We start from the raw sequence: 26,957 nt of genomic DNA on the forward strand, positions 1-26,957 counted from the left end.
CGAATTACGTCATGCGCGAGCGTCCAACACGTCTCCGAGGCCGCGTTTCTCTTCTGTGTTTACGTCACTCTTTCACTTTCTGCCGCCAGTGGCGCGCGGCCTATGAGCGAGGCGGCCATGTTGTTTTTATTAATAGAGACGAACTGTTCCATTTTTAAAAGTATGCGAAGAGTATAATGTGTTTTAGATTAATTTATCTGAGCCATTTTGAGCTCCACCCGTTTCACTGCTCTGAACACTGGTACAATATAATGGCAAACACACAACAATATATGATAAACCCATAATAACAGTTGTGCAAGACAAATCAGATACGATGTATCATAACTTATTTTTCGGTTACTCTGGCCTTATTTCAGTAAACTTACAATACTTTTTTTCAATAGAACCCAGTCTAACGGAACAGTCTGAATACCCTACTCCATCATTTACACCTTCTACAATTATATTAACTTTCTAAATGTTAATCTGTAGTTTAACTGCTTTATAATGATTTCAAAGAATGAAGAATTGCAGAGAAACCACCATTTCAACCACCATTTCTCTGCCTAATTTACCTTGTTTTATTTCTGAACTGCCAATACAGTAATTATACAGTATAAAAAATGCAGTAATGTTTCTTTGAAGCCCTACAAGTGCATGGAAAACCTTCATTTAAAGAAAGCTCCCCTAACCATGTTTGCATTTAGTGCTTTGAGTCACTTGAATATAACATTCATTTCAAGTAATTAACATTAATAATACATTTTGTGATATTTCAATAATTATATTTTCCTGTCATTTTACTTCCATTAATGACACTGTTAATTTATTTTAACTACACCCAAAAATGCATTTTCTACTTTCTTTTGACAGTCTGATGATATGATGCTCATATGTTTTTTTGTGGGGAAATGCCCACTATTGCAGAATATAAACAACTATTTGGAGTACAACTGTATACCATAAATATAATGTAAATGTATGCAAGAACCATGATAACTGTTTATTATAACTACTTTAATACTTCTTTAGTAGTTCTATTGTACCCATAAGCACTTTTATTTGAACAGGTGATCACCTGTTTACGATCACCTGATTAACCTGTACTTAAGAGTCACACAACTGCAGCTATATCTCAGGTAATGCACAAACTGTATTTTCTATGCGATGTATGTCGCTTGGACACCTTGGACAGGACATCAGCCTGCCACAAAGCACCCCAAGCAGGACTCAGACCCCAGGCCCACCAGAGAGTATGCACAGGCCAAACCCGCCACGCCATCGTGCCCCCCTTTGCTTTGGAGAAAACTGTCTGCTAAATGAATAAATGTAAATATACATGTAAATAATCAGCAGTGGCACAGGACATCTTAATACAGGTTTTCCAAACAGCTGCTCTTCTATGGATGCCCATTCAAAAGGTCGGGATGCAGGCCAATGTCAAAAAGTATTACCACTTAGGTGGTCCAGAAGTACTTGAAACACTCATATACGGTTAACATAATATATGAATATGGATTTTAACTGATGACTTCCTGAGAATGAGTGCACTTCACAGAGACAATGTGAGTAAAGAGACAGATACATCAATTTTTTTATTTTAAGACTCAAGTAAAGTGGTCCTACAGTAGACGTTACAATTCTGAAAGACTTGTGCAAACATTTTAAAAAAGGGTTAAAAAAAAAGTTTCATGCTGTTAAAAAAAGTGCTCTTTTATATTTGTAAAACCTCTCAAACTAACAGGGTCTGTGAAGTGAGAATCAAACCAACAAAGTATCACAAATGTGAACCCTCAGCTACAAAAATATTGCACTTTAGACATTAAATTTGACTGACAACCTAAAAATATAATTTTCAAATAAGCGCTCAGTATAAATGGACAATATAGAACAACTTCACAAAATATATAAAAAACAATATTTTTTAAATACTAGAGTAAGTCTCTGAATGTCACTTAAACGGTTAGAACCTGAGGAAAAAAAAAAAGGATCTGGCCTGTAGACCCTGGGAGACAGTCTATTATTTCAGTTTATGTGTATATTTCTTCATATGTGTGTAAACCACCTCTTTCAAGAGATTATCAATCATATCACAAGATGTTTCCATTGTATCATAAATCATATTTTGTTTCACGCTGTTTCTTAAATAGCAATGATATGAATAATATCTGTGTGCCTTATATAAATGTAAAAACCTAAAAAAATCTATGACGGTGTTGTCAGCACATAGTATTTAGTGTTAAACAACCAGAGCAGTTCCTCAAGTAGAAGCTGGGCAGCATTGTCTTTGGGGAGTGTCAGATCTCATGCGAACATATCTGAGCTGGAAGTCTCTGCTAGTCAGGTGTTGGATTCTTTACATTCCATCCAAAGAACTTTTTTTTGCCCGGGCCGACGCTTTTTCCTGTGGAGGCATCACCGCGTTCGCTATAGCGGTCACTGAAGTAGGTGAACAGGCTGACGATGAAGAAAGCCACTCCAAGCAGGGTCAACACAATCCATAACAGCCGATTCTGCTTGAATATCTTTGGACACATGCGTTCTAGGATGTCCAGGGCCTCTTCATACTTGCTGCTGAATGAAAAGCCAGAATTAGATTAAGCTGATGCTCTTTGATAGACATGGCAGTTAGTATAATTTTGCTGGGGCTACATTCATTAGTTTAAGTTGAAACCCTGAGAATTGAACAGTTTTGAGATAGACCACAAGGAGCTGTGAAAATAGACAAGAAGATATAGCACAGGGATAGGAGCTGAGGACATTTGGAGAAGCCAGAATAAGACCGGTGTTCAAACAATCCATTCACCTGTTCTTCAACGTCTGCAGCACACAATTTTAAGTAAAAGCAATAACTTCAGTTTAAACTAATAAACAATCATCTGTGATATTCAAATTTTGACTTTCTGGTACAACAAAATTTAAAAAATGAATTGACTTTGTGCTGTACTTATACCCTTGTGCTGACATCTGCATTAGGTTTAAGGTTAGTCACCTGGTGCATTTCTTTTCTTGGACTGGATCCTGTTCATTCTCTCCTTCCTGACTCTCTTTTGTTTTCTCCTCCTCCTCTTTCAGTTGCTGGAGCTCTTTACTCCGCTTCAGTCCTTCTTGATACCTTAGTCATAGTTTTTTTTTTTTTTTTAAATAATACCAATTCATTAAAGTGCTTCCTGTTCATGTTCACAACAATGCAAAGAAACTGATTTAAATTAGAAAAATTTTTTGATATAAATTTAATGTTTTTGGGAGGTGGTTGAAAGAAAGAAAGAAAAAAACTCACCCTTTATTGTAGGCCTCTTCCTCAATCTTGGCTTTGAGTTCTGATATTATCTCATTGTTATTGATAGGTGCACTGGGCTTGGTCAGAGCAGACGTCTCACCTTCCTGGTCCGCTGGAGTCCTTCCACTGTACAGTTCAGAATGGAGGAGATAGTTAAAGACCTGTGGCCACTACACTGCTGTGCTTCAAACGCCTCCTCAAACACATCTGATAAACTCACTTTTTGTTGCGGTTGTGCAGATAGAAGTACAAGGTGACCCGGGATGTGGAAAAGCTGAAATGCAACTACCTGTCTGGCACATTCCGCTCCTGAGTGGTTCAAATATGCACAAATGTGGCCTTTAAAATGTCCCCATTTTTTACTGTGTGTGCTTTTGCACAAATATTAAGATGAAAAGGATTAGTCTTTGTAACATCAAGTCTGTACCTCTCAGTGGAATCTTAACAAAAGCAGACTTTGAGCACACACCATGAGTGCACTCTCATACTAGGACCCTTGAAAAATCGTTGAACGAGGAATCTGGATTCCGTCAAGCAGGTTCACTCCGGATATTTACACAAAATCTCTAAATGCTGTGGAAATCATTTACGGCTGGCATTTCACAGAATAGCGGGTAACTTTAAGAACTTCAATAATCTCACTGTAATAAATATGCAGCGTGCACCTTCATCTCATACATCTTGCTGGTATGCCTCAAGCAATTCACTGGAATGTTCTTAATGGCCTCCTTCATGAAGCCCCGTAAACAAGCCTGATGTAGCACGAAAATCTTCTCATAAGAGCTGTAAACCTCCCATTGTTTAAAAGAGCAGAGATGCACTGTGACATTTATAAATAGTGTGCGCAGGTATTTTATCTGCATCGACAAGCTATAAAAAGCAGGTAAATTAATAAGAACTGTATTTACTTCTCAGTTCCTGCCTGCTGTGTGGGCTCATTTGGAGGGCTGGATCTCATACTGTTTGTCTCACACTGTAAAACAAGAACACACACAGCATACAAATTAGTAAGGCAGTATTGCAGAAAGACTACAAATATAAAATCTGCATGCGCAGGACCTCATTTTAAAAAGCTAAAGGTGCAAATATTTGTATGGACTGGTGTGTTGTTCACAATGTACCCTGAGCAGCCTTGCACCCGTGCTTCCAGGGCAGGGTCTAGACCACCGTGACCCTCACTTGGATAAGCAGTTAACAACAGTGAGTGAGTGAATGAGTGAGTGAGTGAGAGAGGGTATTTAAATCATACCAGCACAGGAAGCCCTTGTCCAGAGTTGGATGGGCTCTGACCAGGGATGTTTAACAGATTGAATTTAGGAACCACAGCAACGCTGACTCTTCTTCGTGGCAGCGCCTGGAGTACAGGGAGAGAGAATGCTTATGGCAAAATGCTTTGGAAACTTTCAGTACCCTGTGGTGTGAGCCCCTTCCTGAAATCTCCATCACATGGCTCTGATGCCCTTAAAAGTGTCTTAGATATCTTACCTTTCCAAGGGTCAAAGACATGGACCTTGATGAACGAGGAACTCCATCATCTAAGGAAAACCAAGCAAGAAAACACAAAAGTTTCACGTCATCAGAATGTTTCCCTCAAGGGTACTTGTATGACAGTACCTGACCAGGTGTCACACGCACCTCACCCGCACCTGCCTCTCAAGGCAGCACGGGATAAAAGGTCAAGGATTCCACACCTGCTTGCGGAACCTCACTTGAGCAACTGCTACTCCCGTGTTTCCAACGATTCTTGTCCTTTTCAAAGTTCCTGATCTCCTGGCTACCAACCTTCGCTTCGTCTCATCGTTTATGTCCCTCGTTTGTCGCAAGAAACCCTGAAAGGTCATCGCCTGACCCTCACCTGTCCCTGACTACGGCTCTTTGTCTTGCTCCTTGGCTTTGTTTGTTAATAAATGGAACACGCGACTGGGTCCTACTCACCTTTGCCCTGGCTTCCATTGTTCCAGCATGACAGAAGGTTCTGCCTCTCAAATGGACCCAATGGTTCTGGATCGTCTACAAATGGCAGTTGCTGCACAGGGCACCCTGCTGGGCTGCCACAACCAGACCCTGAAGCAGCACTCTGAAACCCTGCAGGGGCTCATTCTGGTGCTCCAAGCAAAGGGAATTGTGGAAGTGGTAAGCGAGGAAACCGCCTCTGATCTGCCCCCTGCAACCTCGGCTCCCGAGCCAGCTCTAGCTCCATCCGTCCCCACCACAGACCCACGACTGGCCACGCCAATATGATAGGAAACCTGATGCCTGCCAAGGCTTCCTGCTCCAGTATGAGCTGGTATTCGCTAACCTGCTACACACCTATCAGACAGACGATATTAAGATAACCTATCTGATTTTCTTGCTGATGGGTCCGGTGCTGAAATGGGCCACAGCTATCTGGAGTTACCGTGTTCCCACTACCTATGCGGCCTTCAAACAACACTTTAAGGCTGTGTTTGATCACCAGTTCACCATGCAGGATGCATGCAACTGGCTCAAACAAGGCAACCGCTTGGTGTTGGCATACTCCCTAGAGTTCCGTACCCTCGCAGAACAGAGCAGGTGAAATGAGGCGGTTCTCCTGACCGGCTTAAGGAATGGTCTCCATCCCTGGATCCAGGCCAAGCTCACCTACCGAGGGGAGGACTGGAGCATTGACAGGTTTGTGAAGACTGCTGTGGCTGTCGATAACCTGGCCTGGAACCCCTCCGACACACCGGAGCCCATTCAGCTCGGACAAGGAAAGTTGTCGTTGGCTGAAAGCGAGCACCGGATCAAGAACAGACTGTCTGTACTGCGGGGACCCTGGACACATCCGTGGCCCCTGCCCGGTTTGACCCACACCACCAAAGGACTCCTGCCAGGAACTGAAGGTCAGCGGCTCTTGTCGCCCTATCACACAGCTAACGGTACCTGTAGTTCTGTCCGGGGGGGGATCAGCTCTACGCATGTGCGATGGTGGATTTGGGGGCCACAGGCTGTTTTATGGACTTGGCGTTTGCGCACTCCCATGGCATACTGATACGGGGATGCAATGTGATGCTACGGGTCAGTGCGCTGGATGGGCAGTCTTTGGGCTCCGGGGTGGTGGAGGCATGCCATAAGAAGGAGATAGTGTTTTTTCTCATACGGTCTCTGGACACCCCTGTCTTCCTGCGGTTTACCTGACTGACCCCTCACGACCCGGTGTTTGCGTGGAGCAAGGGTGAGCTAGTGGAGTAGGGGCCACAGTACACAGAAGGGGGTCCTAAAAGCAGAACATGAGAAGTACCTCCGTTGTCCATGGATCCTCCATAGCATCGGCTGGAGTTCTGGTTGGCCAACTTTTTGAACTCCATCAGCTCAGCATGATCTTTCTCATAGGTCCTCTTCAAGTTCTCCACGTACTGCATCATCACCTCTGTGGCCTTGTTCATGCGCTTCTCCTGCCGGGTCGTGTTAAAGGAAACCATCAGACCTATAGCTCTGTGAAAACTGAAGTCACCGGAGACTACGATTTCCATCCAGCATGTGATACCTGCCGTACAGCTCCCACCATCTCTGCCCGGCTGGAGAGACGCGTAGCCAGGCGATGCAATACATCCACGGTCTCCAAGAGGCGCTGGTAGGTCTCTCGTTGCTCTAAATTCTGCCACAGCATCACAGAGCCCTGCAATGTCAAAGAAAAGGACACCAAGTGGACTCATTTGCCACCTGCCAGGACAGGGCAGGGCATTTGTTGGTTCTCATGATACTAAGAATTTATGTTTTGGCACTGGGTGAAGGGTGGGAGGCCCTGCCATCTGCACACCTTCAGGCAGCCTTTAAATTCTTCCAGTTCCTTTTCCGCATTTTCCTCAGTCAGGTTGCGGTCCCTTTCTGCATGACGTAGCCGCATCTCCAGGGTGTAGCTGTCATTGCGGAACGCCAGGGACAGCTGCACAAACGCGTTCTGTTTGGGGAGATGAGATGCCCAGTTACACTTAAGAAAATGTCAGCTCTAAGAACAGTTGCTCCCCAACATACAAACTTAATAGTAACCGAGAGTTAGTTTATTACCTGAACAGTTTCTAAGTTGAATGTGAAGGTAAGTTGAGTGGGCGAATGGCTCCTCATAAATTCTATAAGCAGATACTCATGTACTGCATGCTAGCAAAAACAGTGGTTTTGTACTGAGTGACTGTCCTCTGAAAGTTGAACGAACCAACACATCTATAGCGCTCCATGTGTTGGTGAAATGTAGTTTTGTTTACTCCGAGATGTATTTTGGAGGAAAGTGTCTGCTAAATGAATAAATGCTAATGTCAATGTGAATGTTACTAAGCCAATCTTGGACAGCTACAAAAACTTAAGTGGTCGTGCTTACGATTTGAATGTATCAGGTAAAGCTTTGGTGCATGATTTGAATTGCTACACCAGCCATCTTTTCTGAAACAATAAACACTAAATACTTCTCAAAAAAGTTCATATTGGCAAAAAAGTCTGAAAGACTTGTTACTCAAAATTAATAACTTAGGGAGCAAATTTTACATAGTTCTCTACAGTGGTGAACTGTTATTTACTTCTCAGTTCTTGAAGTATTTTGATAGGGCAAAGCAAACTTACTTTACAGAGAGAAAAATGTCCTCAATCATACAACTGAAGTTTTCCCATCTATTTCCCTTCCTCTTCATTTTTCTCCATTGCCTGTAGCTTCCTGCATCAACTTTAAGACTCTGCTTATAGCCTCCAAGACCATCAACGGATCTGTTCCCCAATACTTACAGGACTGGATCACTTGCTACACCCCAACCAGACTGCTACACTCGTCCACCTCTGCCCGCTTGGTGGTCCCACGTACAAGATGTCCAAAATGAAAAGACCAGAGGTTCTGACTCCAGTGTAGTGGAACAAGGTCCCTCTCTCCCTCAGAACTACTGAATCCCTCTTAATATTCAAGAGTGTCAAAATCCATCTCTTTTGGTCCCATTTCTTTAGTGATTTCCTGTCCGTGCAACAAGCTTTCACTGGATTATCTGTCTCAATTACCTTTGTATTTCCCATCAATTCTATAGACAGCTATTGTGTAATGTATGTAAACAAAAATGGTGGTATTGGACAAACTGACTAAACTGTTGCTTAAATGCATGTTTTTTTAAACTCTTGTGTGCCACTTTGGCTAAAAGTGTCTATTAAATGAATAAATGTGAATGTAAATACAGTCATACTTATTGTGACCTAGAGAAGAGCAGTTTTTAACTAGCTTTGAAATAGAAATATCAACAGAGCCAGAATGTCATGGTCTCACAACATTGCTGTACTTTTGTATAAGCAACCCTTGCCTAACATCATTGCGACTTTTTGAGAACAGAGCTTCACAGGGAAGTCCCTGAAGGCAAAAAAAAAAAAAGAGAAACACTGGCTCTATATTCTAAGAGATGTCTGCTCAGGAAAAGTAAGATCTGCTGGGAAGCCCTCTCTGTCTACCTTACTGTCAAAATCAGAGTTTTCCCAATACCCCTAAATGCCATGGTGGCGCTGAGGGACTGAGCAGGAGGAAAGACTGTGATGCTGGCTTTATCACATCCCCAGTTTGCATCACAAGCCAGTGACTGGAAACCACTGACACCTACAACACCACTTAATGGACAGCCTTCCTTATTCTGACTGAGGATGGTCTGCAGATCACAGGGGACCTCAAATAGGAAACAGTTCTGTCTATTCATTTAGAACAGAAAATGACCCAAATTACTTAAGGGCTTATTAAAGGAAGATGTAGTTACTCTGTATATACACACAGTTACAGTTACTGTGGTAAGATTGCTGTAGTTACTCTGTATCACATTGAACAGCGGATGGACGAACACTGCAGACACAATATGCGCAGCAAAATTTGTCCTTTATAATACTTCCAAAAGACAGCGGGAAATTACCATATACTTTTAAGAAAGAGAAAATGTTATAGATCTTTTTCATTTGTCTACTGACCAACACAAATATATAGTAACTTTAAACCATACATTTCATACCAACCTCAACTTCTTTTTCTGTCAGTGATGGTGCACTGCAATAAAGACAAATACAGTATTAGTTTTATGAGACAAACTTTGTGAATCCCTTCCAACATAGTAAAAATGTATTTGTATGCAAGACAACTCTGTGGTGTTCAGAGAGGCCTACACCATGAACATGACCCTGCTGCCATGAATCCCATGGTTGCCATGGACATGTACGCACTTGCCGGGCAGCGCCCTGTGCAGCTTCAGCTTCCGCAGCATTACGTCCGAAATGCTTGGCATCACATCCAGCTTCTCTTTGCACTCCTCCTCCATGGGGGAAGCTAAAGATTGAGATGGAGAGGAACGAGGGGCTGAGATGGAGCTCATTGCAACTCAAAGACAAAGATAAAATTTAAAAAAAATAATCAGATTGTTATTTTATTTTGCAGGGTTTAGGAGAAGGATTAAAAATGCTGAATTGTATATCATGTGCTCCACATTACACCATCAAAAGAGTAATTGATGCCATTGTTATTTTGCTGAATATGTGCGCCACCTGTTGGTCTAAATGCAAAACACCACATCCAGGAACTTTCAAAAAAATAGAAAAATAATGTGGTACACAACTTAAAAAAACACAAGTAAATACCTGTAGATCTGGATCATTAACTACACTGAGTGCACACTGTACTTCGGCTGCTCAAATTAATAAAGTGACCCCATTATTACTGGTTTTACTTTTCTGTGTCATATCGGCAATGCCACATGGCTCAGATTGGATTTCCAGCTAAGCAATCGAAATGTCAGTTATGGCACAATGTAAATAACATTTACCACTTCGAGGAAGTTACCTCTATCCTGTTCTGCAGTTTCACTTAAATCTGGCAACTTTGATCCTACAATGCTCTGGTTTCGGATCAGCTTGTGCTCCTAAACAGGGAAGCAATGTGTTTTTAGAAACAACTGCAGGAAACTTGTTCAAGAGAAAAAAAAAGACAGACCTACTTGAAACATGCAGCTTTAGCCTACAAGGAAATGCATCTCCCACCTGCTGAGTGCTACTGATTGACTCCTTCTGAAGGGGTACGTGGCAAAAATACCAGTGCACCAGTAAATACGCAAAGCATCATTTTCTCTTTAGGGTGAAACAAACACCCCCATCTGAGATGCTCCCTGCTCACCTCTCGAATTTTGGTCAGTTTCTGCATCTTGACGGGCTGGACGGGGAAGTCTTTGTACCCAGAAGACTTGAGCGGTGAGTCGGTGGCAGATGGCTCGAAGGGGAAGCAAGCCTCCTCGCCTTTGCGAGAGAAATTGGGGGCCGCACATCCTGCAGTATCCCAGGACACAGCCCTCATGAGGGGTGGGAAGGCACCAATGGTCTTGATCTCAGCAGTGCAGGGGGCCTGCTGTGCAGCTGGCCGGGGAACTGGCTTGGCTACACTTGTTGTGGGGGGCTCGATCCGCTGGCTGCCCCGTGTAGTGGAGCCCTCCCCCACCCTCTCTGCTGATGCCATGGGACCTTTCTTGCCCCTCTCTCCACCCTGCTGGGGATCTCGACTTTCTTTCGGGCTGTAACGGGGAGACAGGGTGCCGGAGGACACCTTCCGCTTCTCAGTGGCCTTCCAGTCTACAACCTTCCTGGAGTTCTGACACACCAGCAAGCAGACAGTTAGATACTGCATTCTTTATTTTTTCCCACTAAAAAGGTGTACGTTGTAAGCCCTTCCTTGTTAATATTAGTCCTTCTATAAATGTTCATAAACTGGCTCACATTGTGTACACTTTCAGGCTTTTATGGAACAGAATATGTTAGACATCATCAGGAGATCAGATCTTATCAGTAAGTGATGCTTTCAAGGCTTACTTTTCCAGCTCTCCCCACCCTACCGGGGGTCTTGCAAAGGGATGAGCTATGAAAAGTGCATGACCAAACTCTACAAAGACTCCTGTTTGTTAACAATTGTATTTCTGAATCAAATGACTGTCACTCTTTGTGGTGGAGGGAGATCACAGTTACCACTAAAACATTTACTGAGGTAAGTCTCTGGGCACAGCAGTAATGTAAGTAGGACACACTGACCTCTGGGTCCTTTGTGCTGGAGTCTCCTTGTTCTTTGACCCCTGGTACCTCCAAATGCTGCACATGAATGCAGGAAACAGTGAAAGGTTTCCATGTGAAGCTCCACGGTAACTTACATGACACAGTCTGAAAATCAGATCTGCTGCTGATATATCCAAAAGACAGACAAAATGTCTTGGGTGTTTCATTAGATGTTACCTGATTAGCTGAAGGACTCGCATAAGTCACATCTGCTGCCTCTGCAGAAAAAGTACCAATAAAAGGTTTTAAAAAAAAAAAAACTAACTGGTAGTCCCACTACACTGACTCATTCAGGCCAGAGACTTTACACAACATACAGTATAATAAACATGAATATTGGTTATTGGTTTATGGAGACAATGCATTTTCCAGTACTTTAGCAATATGTAATTTTATTGCAACTTACAGTTTGAAAGAAATACTTAAAAAAAAACCTTTGTAAAACATTTCATTTATTGTAACTATAGCCACAAATTACAGGCCCAAGCCTGTAAAGAAATGACAAGACATCCGAGCTGTGTTCATATATGATATACACATTGCATAATGTATAGGATGTGAAAACGTACCAAACTGGGGGGGTACAGTAAGAGAACTGCTTCTAGAAGGCACAGGAGATGAGCGAGGAGTAGGGCTGGGCGAGAGACCTGCCAGAGAGACAGCCCACCATTAGCAATTTTTGTTACCATCTCGAGGTTTTCGGGTGGTCGAAAGCCTTGTTTTCACTGTGATTTCAGCGGAACAAACTCAGACATGGTCCGTTAAACAGGGGCCTGCTCTCCAGGTCTCCCTCTAGTAAAGGAGCCTGAGTGAGAGAGGCAGTCCAGTCCAGATTCTCTTGAACTCTGGTGGGAATGAAGATGTCACGGTACGATAACAATGAGAACAAAGAAGACAGAGGAATGTGACCTGTGTGATGCACTTTCCAGTTAAAATATTTTCACCCTAATTTGTGTTGTCAGTTCCTTCAGGTTAAAAAAGGAATTTTTTTTCCTTATTCTCATTACCTCATTAAACACAAACCAACAATTTTAATAAGAAACCTGAGTGGAAATGTTATCAACTGCAGACTACGAGTTGAATTATGGATAAAGAAGCTGATCTAAAAATATTTCTAAAGTTTCTCTGGAAAGTAAGAACTATAAAAGCAACATTTTCAGCTGCACACGAGTGGCGGTCTCTACCTGTGGGGGAGTCTGAGAGACTGCAAGTGGACCTCCTGCCTCTTCGTGTGAGGAAGCGATCGCTGACTTTTTTGGCCTCCTCCAGCAACTCCAGATTCTTCTTTTTGTCCTCTTCAGAGAGCTGCACTTCAGGCAATGTATCCTTGACCAGGTCAATAACATGCCCTGCACTGTCTGGGGACCACACAGATGAACACAAGAGCTCGTACACTCAGCTGTAGCATCCCTGGACTATTGCAATGCATTAAAACCGAGTTACTGCAGCCTTCAGTGCAAACCCCAGACAGCAAAACTGAATTTTTTCACAGATGGGATTCTTCTATAGAGGGTTCCACCATTTCAGCAGTAAATCTTTGAAAACACACCAGCGTGGAAAAATAGAACGGCGAGTAACGGTGTTTATGTTCATTAGTCATCATTGCTGTACACTTCTGAGATGTTTGCCTAAACATAGGAAACATTGAGACCCAGGCCAATGGCACTGCTGACTGTTTGTAATGTGGACACTTTTTGCAGTTTTAAGAGCCCTGTGTTTGTAGGGTAGCGATGAGGTACGGGAAAGATACAGCTGAGGTAAAAGGGAAATACAGACGGTAGGGGTGAGCTATGGGTGAAGGTGGAGGTGAAGCAAATGGGTTACAGATCAGGTAAAAGTGAAGCACAGGTGAGGAAACGGTGAATTAAAAGTGAGGTGAACATGGTCTCAGCTCACCGATGGAGGTGATGGCGTTTCCCGATGAGTTTCTGGATAATCGGGGCCGAGGGCTTTGGGACCTGTGTGTGAAATGTGTTCATGTTCACCACCAACAGCAATTTTCGAAATACGTCACTGTAGCAAAATCTCAGATATTCATAACCAAACTGATTCTGGGAGAGAGGACTATCCCATAAGTCTGTCACTTCTGTGCCTGCTCAATAGACTCACATTTTAAGGATAAGTTTTACAGTTAGAATAAGAATAAAGTTATGTGGTTACAATTCAGTACTTCCATGTATTTCAGTTTAATATTCTTTTAAATAACTCAGCCATAGTTCTTAGAATGCTAAAGTGTTCTACTGCAAAAACAGTGAGTTCTAGAGCTGGGTTTGATTTAATCGATTAATAGCACAGACTTCATCTACACAACCTTTACGGCAATTTTTTCAACTCAAAAAAAGATTAAACATTGGCTTCCCCTGTGTACCTGGTCTGTTTCAGTGGTTTGGGAACTTGGTTATCTGTGTTAGCTTGTCCTGGGATAACGATGGATGGTGTGGGTAAGACCGTGTTCACCACATGGCTCTCCGCAGGTGTGTACTGAAAAGTAAACGGAAATGGCTCAAAAACACAGGGATCCGGTGCAAAATGTCAGTCTGCTGAAGGAGACAACAGGGCAGATCTTCCACTATAAAAACAGTGGCTGCTGAAAAGGAACCTCCTCCTGCCATCCGTTTTTATGGCACAAAGTCAACATCTCATCGTAACGGGATATCCTGTTGTAACAGCGAGCGTATTTTTACTGCTGGAAAGAACGTAATGTTCCCTTCTTCCTCGCTGCTGACCACCACATCACCGTGTGATGCCTACCGCAGCACAGGAAGGAGGGGCAAATTCCAGGATATTCCATACACCAGGTCTTTAAAAAAAAACTCAAGATGAAAGGACAAAATGACTACGGTATTTCGTGCTAAAGAGTCTCGTCTTTGCTCTTAACATCAGTGCAAACGGCAAAGGTTCAGGTCACAGTTACACCGCTGCCTCCATCCTCTGCAGGGCTCTACACATTCAATTACCTGCCCTGGAATGGACAGACCTGGTCCCATGGTGGAATTCAGGAGGCAACCTCAAAGGGATTACTTCCGTAAAGGTACAAAGCGACAATACGACACATATTTAAGGAGGCTGCTGCGATTAGCAACTGGTCCCAAAGCAACCAGGAAAAGTCTGCAGCCGTTAATATTTTTACCACATAGCAACGTTTGCTTGCCACTGCCTTCCTCAGTACAGCTGAAGACTGAAGCTCAAAGAAGATTGTATCAAACATGCTGAGCCACTGACGTATGAGTCAGACGCAGTGGAAACAGGGAGCAAAAAGTATAATGTAAATAATGGCACTTTCCTCAAATTCCTGGCGAATTATTTCAATCCAGGAAGCCGTTCAGTACATGGAACACAACACACACACAGTAGCTGAAACCGCTTGTCCTGAGCGGGGCTGCGGCAAGTCAGAGCCTAAACCCGGCAACGCATGGCGCAAGGCAAGAGGGGGAGGGGGACACACTCAAGATGGGATACCAGGCTGTCACGTCAGGCTGTCACAAGGCACCCCAAGCAGGGGTTGAACCTCAGACCCACCAGAGAGCAGGACCTGGCCTAACCCACTGCGCCACTGCCATGGAACACAGAGTAATGAATTTATTATTGCCTGTTAATTTAGTCAATGCTTTTTCTTCCAAAGGAACTTTCAAAGTTTGGTTGGTACAATAAGGTACTGGCAATTATTTACCCATTAATAGAGCTGGGTAATTTTCACTGTGTATATTCAGGGTAAGTACCTTTCTTAAAAGGTACAACAATGGGAGCAGGGATTTGAAGTCATGTCTTCTGAGTGTAATGTAGTGGCTTGAACCTCGCCCCCTCTACAGGATTACATTGTCAAATATTTAAGCATTCCACAATATCTTAGTTAAACTTAACTCTCAAAAACAATATCTGTAAAGGTGAATCCAAACGAAGGCCCACAGAAATATTATATTCAATGAAGACTGTAGGTTAGGTGTATGCTGGGTCCCACAAGTCAGACTGCGATCACTGTTCTGCAATGTGATTTATGACTGACAGCAGAAAAACACACTCAAATGAAAGTATCTCAACTGCTCTGGTGAAAACAATCATCCAAAAGTACTTTCTTGTCCCCGCTGTAAGTTGCCTCTACCAAAAGAACTGCAGAATAACCGTCCTGTGTGTCGAACCATGATTGAAAGTGCAGCGCATGTTTGCTCAGAGATTGTTAAAACTCCATTATCTGTGCCCCGGGAGATAAACAAGATAGGGCAATCTGACATTAAAAGACTCATAAATCATTCCCTGGATGTGGGTTATAATGAGGAAAAGGCAGATTTCTTCAGCAAACATTGGAGGCGGAGACTTAAGAAGCGCTGTTGGGGCTACTAACGGAAAGGAACGACTTCAAAGTGGACCTGACAGCAAAGTTGGAGCTGGTGTAGCCACCGAAGCTGCTCTGAGCATCAAAACAGATTTTTCTTCTCCTAACACTCAAAGCGCAAGCAAACCCAGCAGTTGAACGCTTGGCCATGAATGCAACCGAGGAAAAAGAGAAGGGGGTTTCACTTCTGTTGAATCTAAGGCGGTTCTTCGTGAGGGCTATAACCGACTCAATGTTCTTGATGGTCACTATGACCTGACAAATGCAGTTTTAAGATTTCTGGGTCTGCCTTGGTCAGTATTTGCACAGAAAGACAACAGTCTGAATATTTAGTTTGGACAGCTAACAAAATTCCTGCTGATGGGAGACAGAAATTAATACATACAGCAATATTGTCTGGTTTTAATATATAGTTGTAAACCCCAGAGCTTTTGTACAGACAGAAACCCACATACATATGTATATTTACAGTGCTGCTTGAAAGTGTGTGAACCCTATAGGAATGGTCAGAACTCTTGTATGATATAATAAAATAAACTTATATCTTAAGTCTTAAACTTAGAAAATTAATAAATGATAATGATCTGCACACCTGATTCTACTTACCTACTTAGTTCAACCAGTGCAGCTTGAGGTTCACTTTTTTTTCACCTGCACTACTGCTGTTTCTACCACACACATTATTTCCACTAAGCAACACTTGTAACTGTCATTACACACCTGATATGTCAGATGCAAAGGCTGCTTCTCATTAAATAATGATTTTGTGGTAAAACTAAGGAACACAAGGGCATCACACATTTTCAGGCAGCAATGTATATATAGTATTTAGACATTACTGTATATCAACATATTTATGACATGTTGCATTATGTACAGCAGCTGATAAGGATCATTCTTTACACCTCTCCTTATAGGCAAGTAGAGCATCTAGCACCGAAGAAAGAGGTGCTCACAGAGACAGGCGAGCTGGATGAACTGTCAAGCTCCTCTGGGGAATCCTCCTCTTCCTCGGGGAGGGTGGGCATGGTGGGGCACCGGGAACGAAAGCGTGGGCTGGGGGTAACAGTGGTCTCCTTTGGGTGGCTGCAACTCCTTGCCGTGGGGATGTGCTGTGAGTGGTGGTCCTCTTCAGCCTGAAGACACAGCACACACACTCGCTCTGGAAACCATCATAGCACAAGTTATGTTTGATGTATGTAAATATTGCTGTGAATCTGTGCTGGAAATGTGTCCCGCTGTTTTGTTTTTTAAATGACTGAACTGGTTTCAAAACTTAAGACATTAAGTCTTTAGAGATTTAGCAAGTAGTGTACGACCCCTGTAATAAATAAATAAATGAGATTCAACATAGGAGTGCATCTGCCTCCTTAAATGGAAGAAGTGTCTAAAAGTATCTGGTGACAGTGCAGGGGGTTTGAGGACTGCCTGGCAGCTGGAGCCATTGGGGGGGACTGGGTGAGATCACCTTAGGGTATGTAAACAACACGGGGGAGCGTGCCACTCAAATGGTCCTCAGTTATCAGGAAGACATTAGAGAGCTTAGTAAAAGGACTGCAAATTGTTATGTAAGTGTCTCTTACATAATGGAAGATCATGATAGCAAACACATTATTTCACATTATTAAACTGCTTTTTCAGTGCTTGTGCTCTAATAATACTGGAGATGTTGCTGTTGGTTTTATTATTCCTGCACTTTAGTAAACTTAGATTTGTATCCAATACACAATAAAATTATGGGCCACATATAACTTTTAATTAAATTCTAAAGGCCTTTTGTTAAGGTATCAGCCCTGTGCAAACTTCTAAAAACAGTTCTCTGCATACTCATCATGCACATGGAAAAGAAGCATGAACTCACCTTTGCTGAGTCAGTCAAAGTCAGGAGGTGTGACCCCACAGTCTGACTTCTTCCATCGTCTGGTGACTCTGACTGATAGGTATCACTCTGAACTGAAATCTCCTGTCTGTGGTCAGCAAAATAGATTGACAAAAATGCATCATGCGCCAATAACCATTTACTGAAACCAAACAAAAGAAATGTGAATTTATATTTGGACTCAAACATCAGAGACTACGCATTAACATCATTTCAGATATGTACTGCTCTTATACAAATCAGGAATTCCTTGTGAATTACCTTTACAGCTTTCACTGAGTTCCTATTAAAATGATAATTACTACAAAAGGCAAATTAGACACAGAAACGGTTCTAATGTAGTGAAGAAAAGGTTCATTCCATTGCATTACTGTTGCATGAAAATCATATTTATTATGAGGACCAGCAGGTGGCACAATTGTTAGAGATACATTTTTTGTACTCAGAAGTCACAGGTTCGACCCCCACCTCCTGCTGTAGAACCCCTGACCAAGTAATTACCCTGATGTCGCCAATGACAAAAAATTGCCCACCTGTGTAAATGGGTAAACAACTCTAAAAAGATTAACATTGTAAGTTGCTTTGGAGAAAAGCATCAAATGTCAGCTACTAATTTGACACGGACTGTTATGGCAGTGAAATAAAGTTTTCCGGTGGAAACTTGAAAATATCTCAGTGAAATAAACAGGACCAGTGCAAACACTCAGTGGTCACACTGGATTCCTACTCAAGACAAAAACACTTACCCTTCTACATGTTTGTTACCATGTTGGGAACGTGATGCTGGGGGAGGTCCAGGTGACTTTGAAGAAATACCAACACTGTTGTCCTCTGATGGCGGAGCTGTGAGGCCAGCAGGGTTTTCCTCAGGGTTCAAGGGGCTGGTTTCAGCTGGAGAGGTACCAAAGGTGTGTGTTAACTCAACAATGATACTAGAACAACAGGACGTGCTGTATGGCTGGAGCACAAGACCTGTCAATTTGCATAGAAACATGATCAAAGCAAGAAATGCAAAGAGATGGAAGTGTTCTAAAGAGTACAATGGAAAGTGTGAGAGCATGTAAATAAGTAGCCGTGTAGCAAGGAGCACCACAAGTATTACCTAGAGGAGGATGTTCATGGCAGTCATTCCTACACCAAGACACCTCTTCAAAGCAAAGGTGCGATGAAGGTTTATCAGTGGTACTAGCAATTCCGGCATCATCAATCTCGAGATGAGTTAAATCCTACACAGAAAGCAATCATTAGAAACAAAACCCTAAACAAAGGACTTAACGTTCCCTAGTAATGGAGCTAACTAGCAAGCACAAGCCACATTTGTAGAGTTAATCAGTTAAATGTGTTAGTAGTATATCAGTTACTTTCATTGCCAAATTTTAACAGCATCAATACAATTCCAAAGCGTCTTCATAAAAGACCCAGTATTAAGTGAAGAAGGTGAAATAAACTGTGAGAATAAGCTTTACCAAGTACACACACACACACACACTTTCTGAACCACTTGTCTCATACGGGACTTGAACCCCAGACCCACTGGAGAGCAGGACCCGATCCAACCCACTGCACCACTGCACCACCGCACCCCCCTTTACCAAGTATTCAAGAGCTTTTCAAAGACTATTTAGATGTCAATGATAAGGAATGGGCAAATTAATTTATTTACATTTACTTTTATAGGGTGCTCTTCTTACACAGTGACACAAGATCAAAGAAATAGAAGGCTGACGTTATATTAAATTACTACAATAAATAAATTAGTTACTAAAGCTATCAGTAAGCCATCTGACCACGGAGGAAAGAAAAACAAAAATTCCCAACCGAAAGGCAATGGAGAAAAAACCTACCTGTCCTGAACGCTATAAAAAGAAAAAGACTTTAAAGACAGCTTAAACAGGTATTTATAATATTAATTCAGTTGTTAGACACCAATAAGTTAATGCAGGTTCACTATGGCACGTAGCCATCGGCTTCCATCAACATGGAGTGCTGGTATCGTACTCAGTGCCACAATTATGAAGATGTATTTCCCATATAAGACTAAAAAAGAAACCCTATAGTCCTGAATGTGAGTAATCCTTTGAGTTTTGCAAGGTATGCTGGATCTTGCTCAATCTCAGTTCTTATGCTCTCAGTGAAAGTCAAAGCTGGGTATTTAGTTCAAGTTCAAGGTTTGTCATCATAAGTACAAGTACCATGTACAAAGTACTATGAAATTCTTGCTTGAGTGCTTCTCCACAGACTATAGACAACACAATAGATAGTACTACCCCACCTGGAATTTCAGGCATTAGACAGGCAGGAATTAATAATTACACTGCAATGCAATCCCTAAAATTAAGAGGGTGCCAGCACTCCAGGATGACTGGAATGGTGGACTCTTGGCACGAAGAGACATTTTTCAGAAATTATTCAGGTTGTATGAGGATCTGAAGTTCCAGTAAAGAGAAATGTCACCAAATTCTTTCATTCTGTCATTTAATCAGCATAGTGCCTAAATATGGAAACAGAGTTCTAACTTGCCATATCAGGCCCAGTGGATCTGGTAATGGCTCACAAAAGACAATAAATAATGTCTAATAATAGTGCACACATTGGGTTGCTATGGTGGTGGTTAGACTTCTGTCTATTTTGATATGCACTGGATGGTGACATTTTTATAAGCAGTATATTGGCTGAGCCACACTTTCTGTTCCAAAACCAACTGTCCCCAACCTCCTACTTCTTTTTTTGCCACATTATCCTTCTTAACCAGTCACTGCCAAGAATAAATTAAAACAAACCTAAATCACAACTAAAATTCTTTACTGAATTTGAAGAAGCAGGATAGGAAAAACAGAGTCCTTTGAACTTTTGTACTGGAGGAGACTTTTAGGGGACCATCGATGACCAGAAAAACAAACACATGGATCTTGTTCAAGTAAAGCCAGATCTCTCACTGGAAACACAAATGATGAATGAGGTTATCACACTTTGAAGAAATCAAGTGAAGGCTGGACTCTTTCTATAAAAAATTGGTAATGCCTACAAAATGTTTGCAAAAGAAGAGGAAGATAACCAGCAACCAAATGGATTGTTTCAATCACAGAGGCGATGGACACCCCTTTCAACAGCAAGAACACAAGTGGAGGACAGGACACTATGGAGGGACTCTACATATCTGGTCTCCAAGAGTCTACATCAACTTGATGGCACTTAACAACTGACTATACACACACACACACACACACACACACACACACACACACACACACACACACACACATTTTCTGAACCGCTTGTCCCATACGGGGTCACGGGGAACCGGAGCCTAACCCGGCAACTCAGGGCGTAAGGCTGGAGGGGGAGGGGACACACCCAGGACAGGATGCCAGTCCATCGCAAGGCACCCCAAGCAGGACTCGAAACCCAGACCCACTGGAGAGCAGGACCCGGTCCAACCCACTGCACCACCGCGCCACTGCGCCCCCCTAACAACAGACTAACTTTCAGAATTTGACTATAAATATATAAATAGCTAAATTATTTAAATCAACAATAGCTGGACTGACATCATGTCCAGAATATACCCTGCCTCATGCCATGTGTTTCCTGGGCTAGGCTCCAAACCCCCCACGATCTTGCACTGGACAAGCAGTTACTGACAATGAATGAATGGTAAGTTTCATTTTTATGAGAATAAGAGTCCTCATTCAACTGATTTGAGGAAGTGTCTGACTTGGAAATGGATGTGTATGAAAGATGTTCTTGCAGTTACGGAAATCCTCAACTATTCTGTTTCAGGGATGTTCTGTCAAGAGCTGCGAGTCTGACTGGTTAGGCATGACTGCCGTTCTGAAGAATTCATTCTAAAGCTAGAAGCACATACTCAGGAGAGCACTGAATTCCGGTGAATGGTCTCGTTAACGACTGTATTTCAAAAGACACGCTCCATTGGGGAAACAGCTCCCTAAGTCTTACAAATACATGGAGTACATTATACTTCTGTTGTGTTTTTAACTGAAGAGGAGGGGCTGAAAGATCACGTGAACGTGTGACCAGTGAAGACATCCAAATATGGCAGAGAGATGGCTGTGGGCAACTCTCATAGTAGGAGACAGTCCGAGGACAACGAAGGCCATTGAGAAAGAGAGGGAGAGAAAGAAAAACACACATACATGCCACATTTATCATCCTTAGCTATTTTTACACCAGCTTCCTTGTGATTCCAGAAACTTAATTTGGGACAGACACAGTTATCATTCTGAAGCCAAAACATTAAGAATGTCCCAGCGGGAATTATGCATCTGTCTCCCAGCAGACAGAAGTTTGACGTGAATGAAAACGTAACATGATAACGGATGTATGGCGTGTGATATTGCATGGGCCACCCTTTCAAAGTCTGCAAGGACTCCACCTTGCAAACTTGGGCTGGATGCCTTTTTCCCCCCCCATTTCATCAACTGCTTGAACCTATGCTGGAAACATAGGGCATGTGGCAGGACTCGTGCTGATGGGGTACCAGTCGTTTACAGGCCAATCACATACTCATCAACAATCCACCTGAAGCATATGTCTTTGGAGTGTAGGAGGAAACCAGAGTACCTGCAAGAGACCCAGATGAACAAGAAGAGAATATGCAAGCTCCACACAGACTCAGTTGGATTCAAACTCAAGTCCAACTGTCCAATCAGGGCATTGTGAAGTTCCAGTAGTATCTACTGTGTTACTGTGCCATGGACCATAAACCTTCAGGTCTATGATGTCCTGTTGGACCCAGATGAACCCCTTATTGACCTATGGCCTCATGGGATATCATGCACATGTACTGCTGCATCCAAAAGCTGTCAAATCACACATTGTAGCCAAAGTGTCAATTTCCCATCCTGGTATGAAGCATTAATATATTACCAACAAACTACAAGCAAAGTAACTGTTTGTGATGGTGATTCATTACAAAGACTGGGGAGATGGTACAACAAAGACCAGAGCTGCCTTTACTACTTCCTGAAGGACAGTGTTCTTTGGAGTGTTTATGTCCTTTACTTAGAACACCTCCTGCATTCTTGAACTCCTCCGCCAATACTACACAACTGCGTGTGTAAGCAAAGTTCCAGCAGGAACATGAAAATATTTACATGTTGATTTTTTTAAAGCTCGGTAAGCGCACACATGCCCTCCAAAATTCGGGAATGCAGATTATCATGTGCATCAGCAGGTCGTGGGGCCTTTTGGTTTAGCCAGTTTAGCCTTGCTCAGAACATCATCCCCAAATATGCACTCTGGAGACACAAGGGGGGTGAGCATGGTGGTGCAGCAGGTTTGGTTGGTGCCCGCTGTGTGGGAGGCCTGGGGCTCTAGCCCTCCTTTGGGTGCCTTGTGACGGATTAGCGTCCCATCCCGGGCGTGTCCCCTCCCCCCTCCGCCTTGCACCCTCTGTTGCCGAGTAAGGCTCCGGCTCGCCGTGACCCTGCTTGGGACAAGCAATTATTGACGTTGGTTTGATTGGAGACACACAGTAAATGGGCTCCCATTGCAGAAGATACACCACATTGCCTTGGCTTAGTGCTTTACTGCTCAATTACCGGGTGAATTTCCTGGCAGGAAATAATTGCATGTCGGTCTTGTTTGGGAAGCACATCCTTGTCAACAGTTTTTTTTCTGCGGGGCTCAGGCTGCCCCAGACCAGAGGTCAGATCCCAGTTGGAAACAAAGCAGGTTTCTCACTGGCTGCCTGGTCCCCAGGGCTGTGACCACTGCAGTAACCACACTGCTCCACATCCCCCTTCCCTCTTACATAAGAACTCGCTTGCTTGCCAACATTTGATATGTGGAAGTCCGGCGAGCGCAGGACGCGGCCGCAGTTTTTGCCGCGTTTCGAGATAACAGGATGGAGGCGTGGGATACATGGAAATCGAATGGCAGATACACTGGAATGTGGACCCGAAAATAGTACACACAGGCACTATGCACCCGTTATAAAAGTTGTATATTGTGCAAAACATATCAGCAGATATGGATCAAAGCATGGATTTCACAGTAAAAAGTAACAGCAAACACACCCCAATCACACCTAGTGCTCCTCTTGTCTAAAATTACAAGAAGTCCGCTCACTTGCACATCTGTCACCTGGCCTTTTATTACTGTTTACCCTTTTACGTTTTCACTTTTCTGCAAAGTGACTTACGATGTTACTTTCGTACACCAAGTTACTTGTAGCAAGTTACCCATTTATGGAGCTGGGTCATTTTTACTGCATCAATTCAGGGTACGTACCTTGCTTAAGGGTACTACAGCAGGCGCAGGGATTTAAACCCCTGTCCTACAGCTGCAATCAATTTTGAAATAAGTGTATACTGAAATGTACGGTGAGTAACAACATGTACGTTCACAGCAGTTAGGATAAAAATACATATTACGAATAAGACTTAACTGCTCTAACCAGTATGCCACCTGCTGCCCACACATTAAAGTGTGAACACCGTGCATTGTGGTAAAAGTGCACAGAAACAGTGCTTGTTGCCCCAGATTATACACAAATAGGTGAAGCACAGAATGGTCACGCAGAAAAAGACAAGTTTCTTAAATGCACCAGCTCATGAAGCGTGTGAATAATGAATACACTAGTCCCCCCCCCCCCCCCAACGTACGCATGCTAGCTGTACCTGTGTTTCCGTGCACGGTGCTGCACTCGCATGTTCTTTCCCACCGCTCTGGTCTCCTTCACGGCCCTCCCGTCATTCCTCTGACTTGGAGATTTTCAAGTCAAAGCCCAGCAATCCCGGGTCCTTTCTTTCCTTTTTTCCTCCCCTTTTTTTCTCTGCCAGCCCCTCTTTCAGTTATGGGAGCTTTTACCATTTAAGGACAATGTTTCACCACACTCCTTCACAGGCTGTTGCAAAGGCTCGCAGACAGCAGTTCGACAGGCTCCAGCAAAAGAGCAACAGCATCCCTTCAAATGTTCAAATCCTTGGAAGCGATGCTCACTCCCAGGGAGTGAGGTGTCAGGGCCATGCTGGGATGTGGCCCCTGGCAAGAGGCTGAGGAGAGTGTGTAAGGGGTAGTGTTTCAGCTCACTGGATTTCAGTGAATCATGGGTTCGGCCCCGGCGTTGCTCGCAGAGGGGCAGGGTGTGGAAACGTGCCAAGTCCAGCAGTCTGGGTGGGCGGATGAGGGATCATCCCAAACACTCCAGGAACACCCAACCCCCTTCCATTAAGCAGAACTTTAACCATAACCATTACCAGCTGCTCACTAGCACCTTGCATGTAATCCCTTTTAGGTGCTAAATTGCAATAAGTACTTTTTACTAACGTGCTAAACGTGTTTTGACATCATAAGCTCTCTGGAAATATGGGACCTATCCATAATGCTTGTATGGTGGACTTGGCTCAAGGAGTAGCACCTCAACCCCACACATATCACATCACAAGAGCCACATCACAAATACAAATAGCCTCAGTGTTTGTCTTGATCCTGCCAGGCCATTCTATGCAGAGAAGGAAGTAAGTGTGAGGCTGTGAAAGCGGCACTGTGCCGCGTTACACTCCATCACTCCACACAGGGTGCTGTGCTGCTGAACACTATCAGACCAAATCTGTAGTAAATCATAGAAGGGAGACATGACAAATGCTGATCTACAGAATGCAAAAAGGGTAATCTGTAAAAAAGATCTTTTAAAAAATAATAAAACTGATTAGAAAAGTTACATTTGATCAAAAATACACACACATATTTTCTGAACTGCTTGTCCCATACAGGGTCGCGGGGAACCGGAGCCTACCCGGCAACACAGGACGTAAGGCCGGAGGGGGAGGGGACACACCCAGGACGGGACGCCAGTCCATCACAAGGCACCCCCAAGCGGGATTCAAACCCCAGACCCACCGGAGAGCAGGACCCGATCCAACCCACTGCGCCACCACGCCCCCCTGATCAAAAATAATTAAATGGAATTTAAAGTTTGAATTTACCCTTGTGATGATCATTATTACAACAAGATATGAAAAAAGGAAGGAAAGTGCAGGAAGATGTCCCATGAATTACATTAAGTCTAAGCCACAATCCTTTGACATGTCTCACACACACACATACACACACACACACACACACACACACACACGTATACATCCATTGCAATGCACATAAATTGTCAAATTTAAAACTTAAAATCCTATACAATAAATATTGCAATTGAACGCTGCAAAAGTGGACATCAGAATGTTATGATAAAACTAATGTATTATTCATAGTATGTGATCTGAACACGAATTAAAACGTCTTAAAATGCCTAATCTGCAGAAAAGCTATAAATCTCATACAGTAAATATCAGCATAAGTATCAGTACACTCTTGTTTTAAAATAAAAAGCTGAAACCAGACAGATCTTTTACCCTGCACCCCTTTGGAGAACCAGCACTAGCTATGATAAACACTGAAATCTCCAAAATCCCTGAAGATTAATGGAAATATTGGACTGGGGTGTTCGGTGCCCAGAACAGCCTACAGATAATGACGAGTGGCTTTGCAAAAATTGCCAGAAATTTCAAATATATCTACATGGGGAAAGAGTGATGCTGTTCCTAAAGCTGAAAGTTGGAAGAATTCAGTATGCACATATCTCCAGTGAAACAATAACCAAATAATATAGCATAACCTGTTCAACACAGGTACAGAGTAGACCGACACCGTTGCCCCATCCTTTTACACACAAGAAATCATTATGTTGGAATTAATTCAGCAATACTTCACTACAGCTCTGATCTTTATTTTCACCCGGGATTTTAAAGTCTGTTTGCCTTACCTGGATATGGATGTGTCTTCCTCCCGCACCGAAGGGTATTCTGTCTGTAGAACATAACCAAACATAAAAAAGGTCAATTTGCTTGAACTTTATTAGCCATACAAATGATGAGCTATTAATAAACCCTGCAAACATGAATGTGACGTACTGGGGAGCTGACCACCAATGAGCTATTTGCGCATATTATTTGAGGAAGGCATCTCTTCCCCCTTCTTTTCATATCTAAGGGCAACAATAGCCTGGCAACCATTTGCATGTACCACTGATCTTCTGGCTAAAATGTGATGGTCCACAACAACATCTTGTTCTTCTCTTCTGCTGCACGAGGACTCAGTGAGACACAATTATAGGATCATGTTCTACGTGGCATGAAGGATACTCATCTGGGAAAAGGAACCAGCAAAATTATTTCTTTTCACAATTGTTATACTTACCATCTTATATCCCTATTAATTTGACAAAAGGCAGTCTACTCAGAGCACCTTATCAAATCCTGCTTTTCAAATGATCAGTTGAAAGCGGTTATAGAACATATGTGTGACGCTGGTTTTCTTGGCGATGATTCATTTTGCTATTCATTCAGAAATGGCTTCATTTTTCAGCACACAAAGTCTTGTCATATCTGTTCATCCTACTGCACAGACTGATTTCATTA

General features: G+C 42.9%; 1 protein-coding gene across 4 annotated transcripts; it reads right to left on the reverse strand.

Moving 5' to 3' along the window:
- Positions 1-1,680: 1,680 nt before the first annotated feature.
- Positions 1,681-26,349, reverse strand: LOC108934518 (protein MRVI1-like). 4 transcript variants are annotated; one of them, XM_018752410.2, is made up of 24 exons: positions 26,303-26,349; positions 18,626-18,749; positions 18,270-18,414; positions 17,506-17,611; positions 16,601-16,780; positions 13,683-13,795; positions 13,211-13,272; positions 12,499-12,672; positions 11,884-11,961; positions 11,492-11,532; positions 11,294-11,350; positions 10,392-10,859; positions 10,062-10,140; positions 9,449-9,551; positions 9,245-9,275; positions 7,044-7,184; positions 6,771-6,902; positions 6,525-6,678; positions 4,748-4,797; positions 4,512-4,616; positions 4,171-4,235; positions 3,263-3,388; positions 2,975-3,097; positions 1,681-2,556 (listed from the first exon to the last, which is right to left on the reverse strand). In XM_018752410.2, exons 5-24 carry the CDS (start codon positions 16,670-16,672, stop codon positions 2,319-2,321), a joined length of 2,412 nt encoding a protein of 803 aa, XP_018607926.2. In that variant the 5' UTR covers positions 16,673-16,780; positions 17,506-17,611; positions 18,270-18,414; positions 18,626-18,749; positions 26,303-26,349; the 3' UTR covers positions 1,681-2,318. The 4 variants fall into 4 exon arrangements, with proteins under 4 accessions (XP_018607926.2, XP_018607928.2, XP_018607925.2 ...); XM_018752412.2 differs by lacking the exon at positions 26,303-26,349 and adding an exon at positions 24,165-24,512 and having other exon boundaries at positions 1,681-2,553; XM_018752409.2 differs by lacking the exon at positions 26,303-26,349 and adding an exon at positions 24,165-24,512.
- Between the last annotated feature and the right edge of the window lie 608 nt (positions 26,350-26,957).

Source organism: Scleropages formosus, chromosome 11 (genome assembly GCF_900964775.1).
Source record: "Scleropages formosus chromosome 11, fSclFor1.1, whole genome shotgun sequence".
In the NCBI taxonomy this organism is placed as follows: Eukaryota; Metazoa; Chordata; class Actinopteri; order Osteoglossiformes; family Osteoglossidae; genus Scleropages; species Scleropages formosus.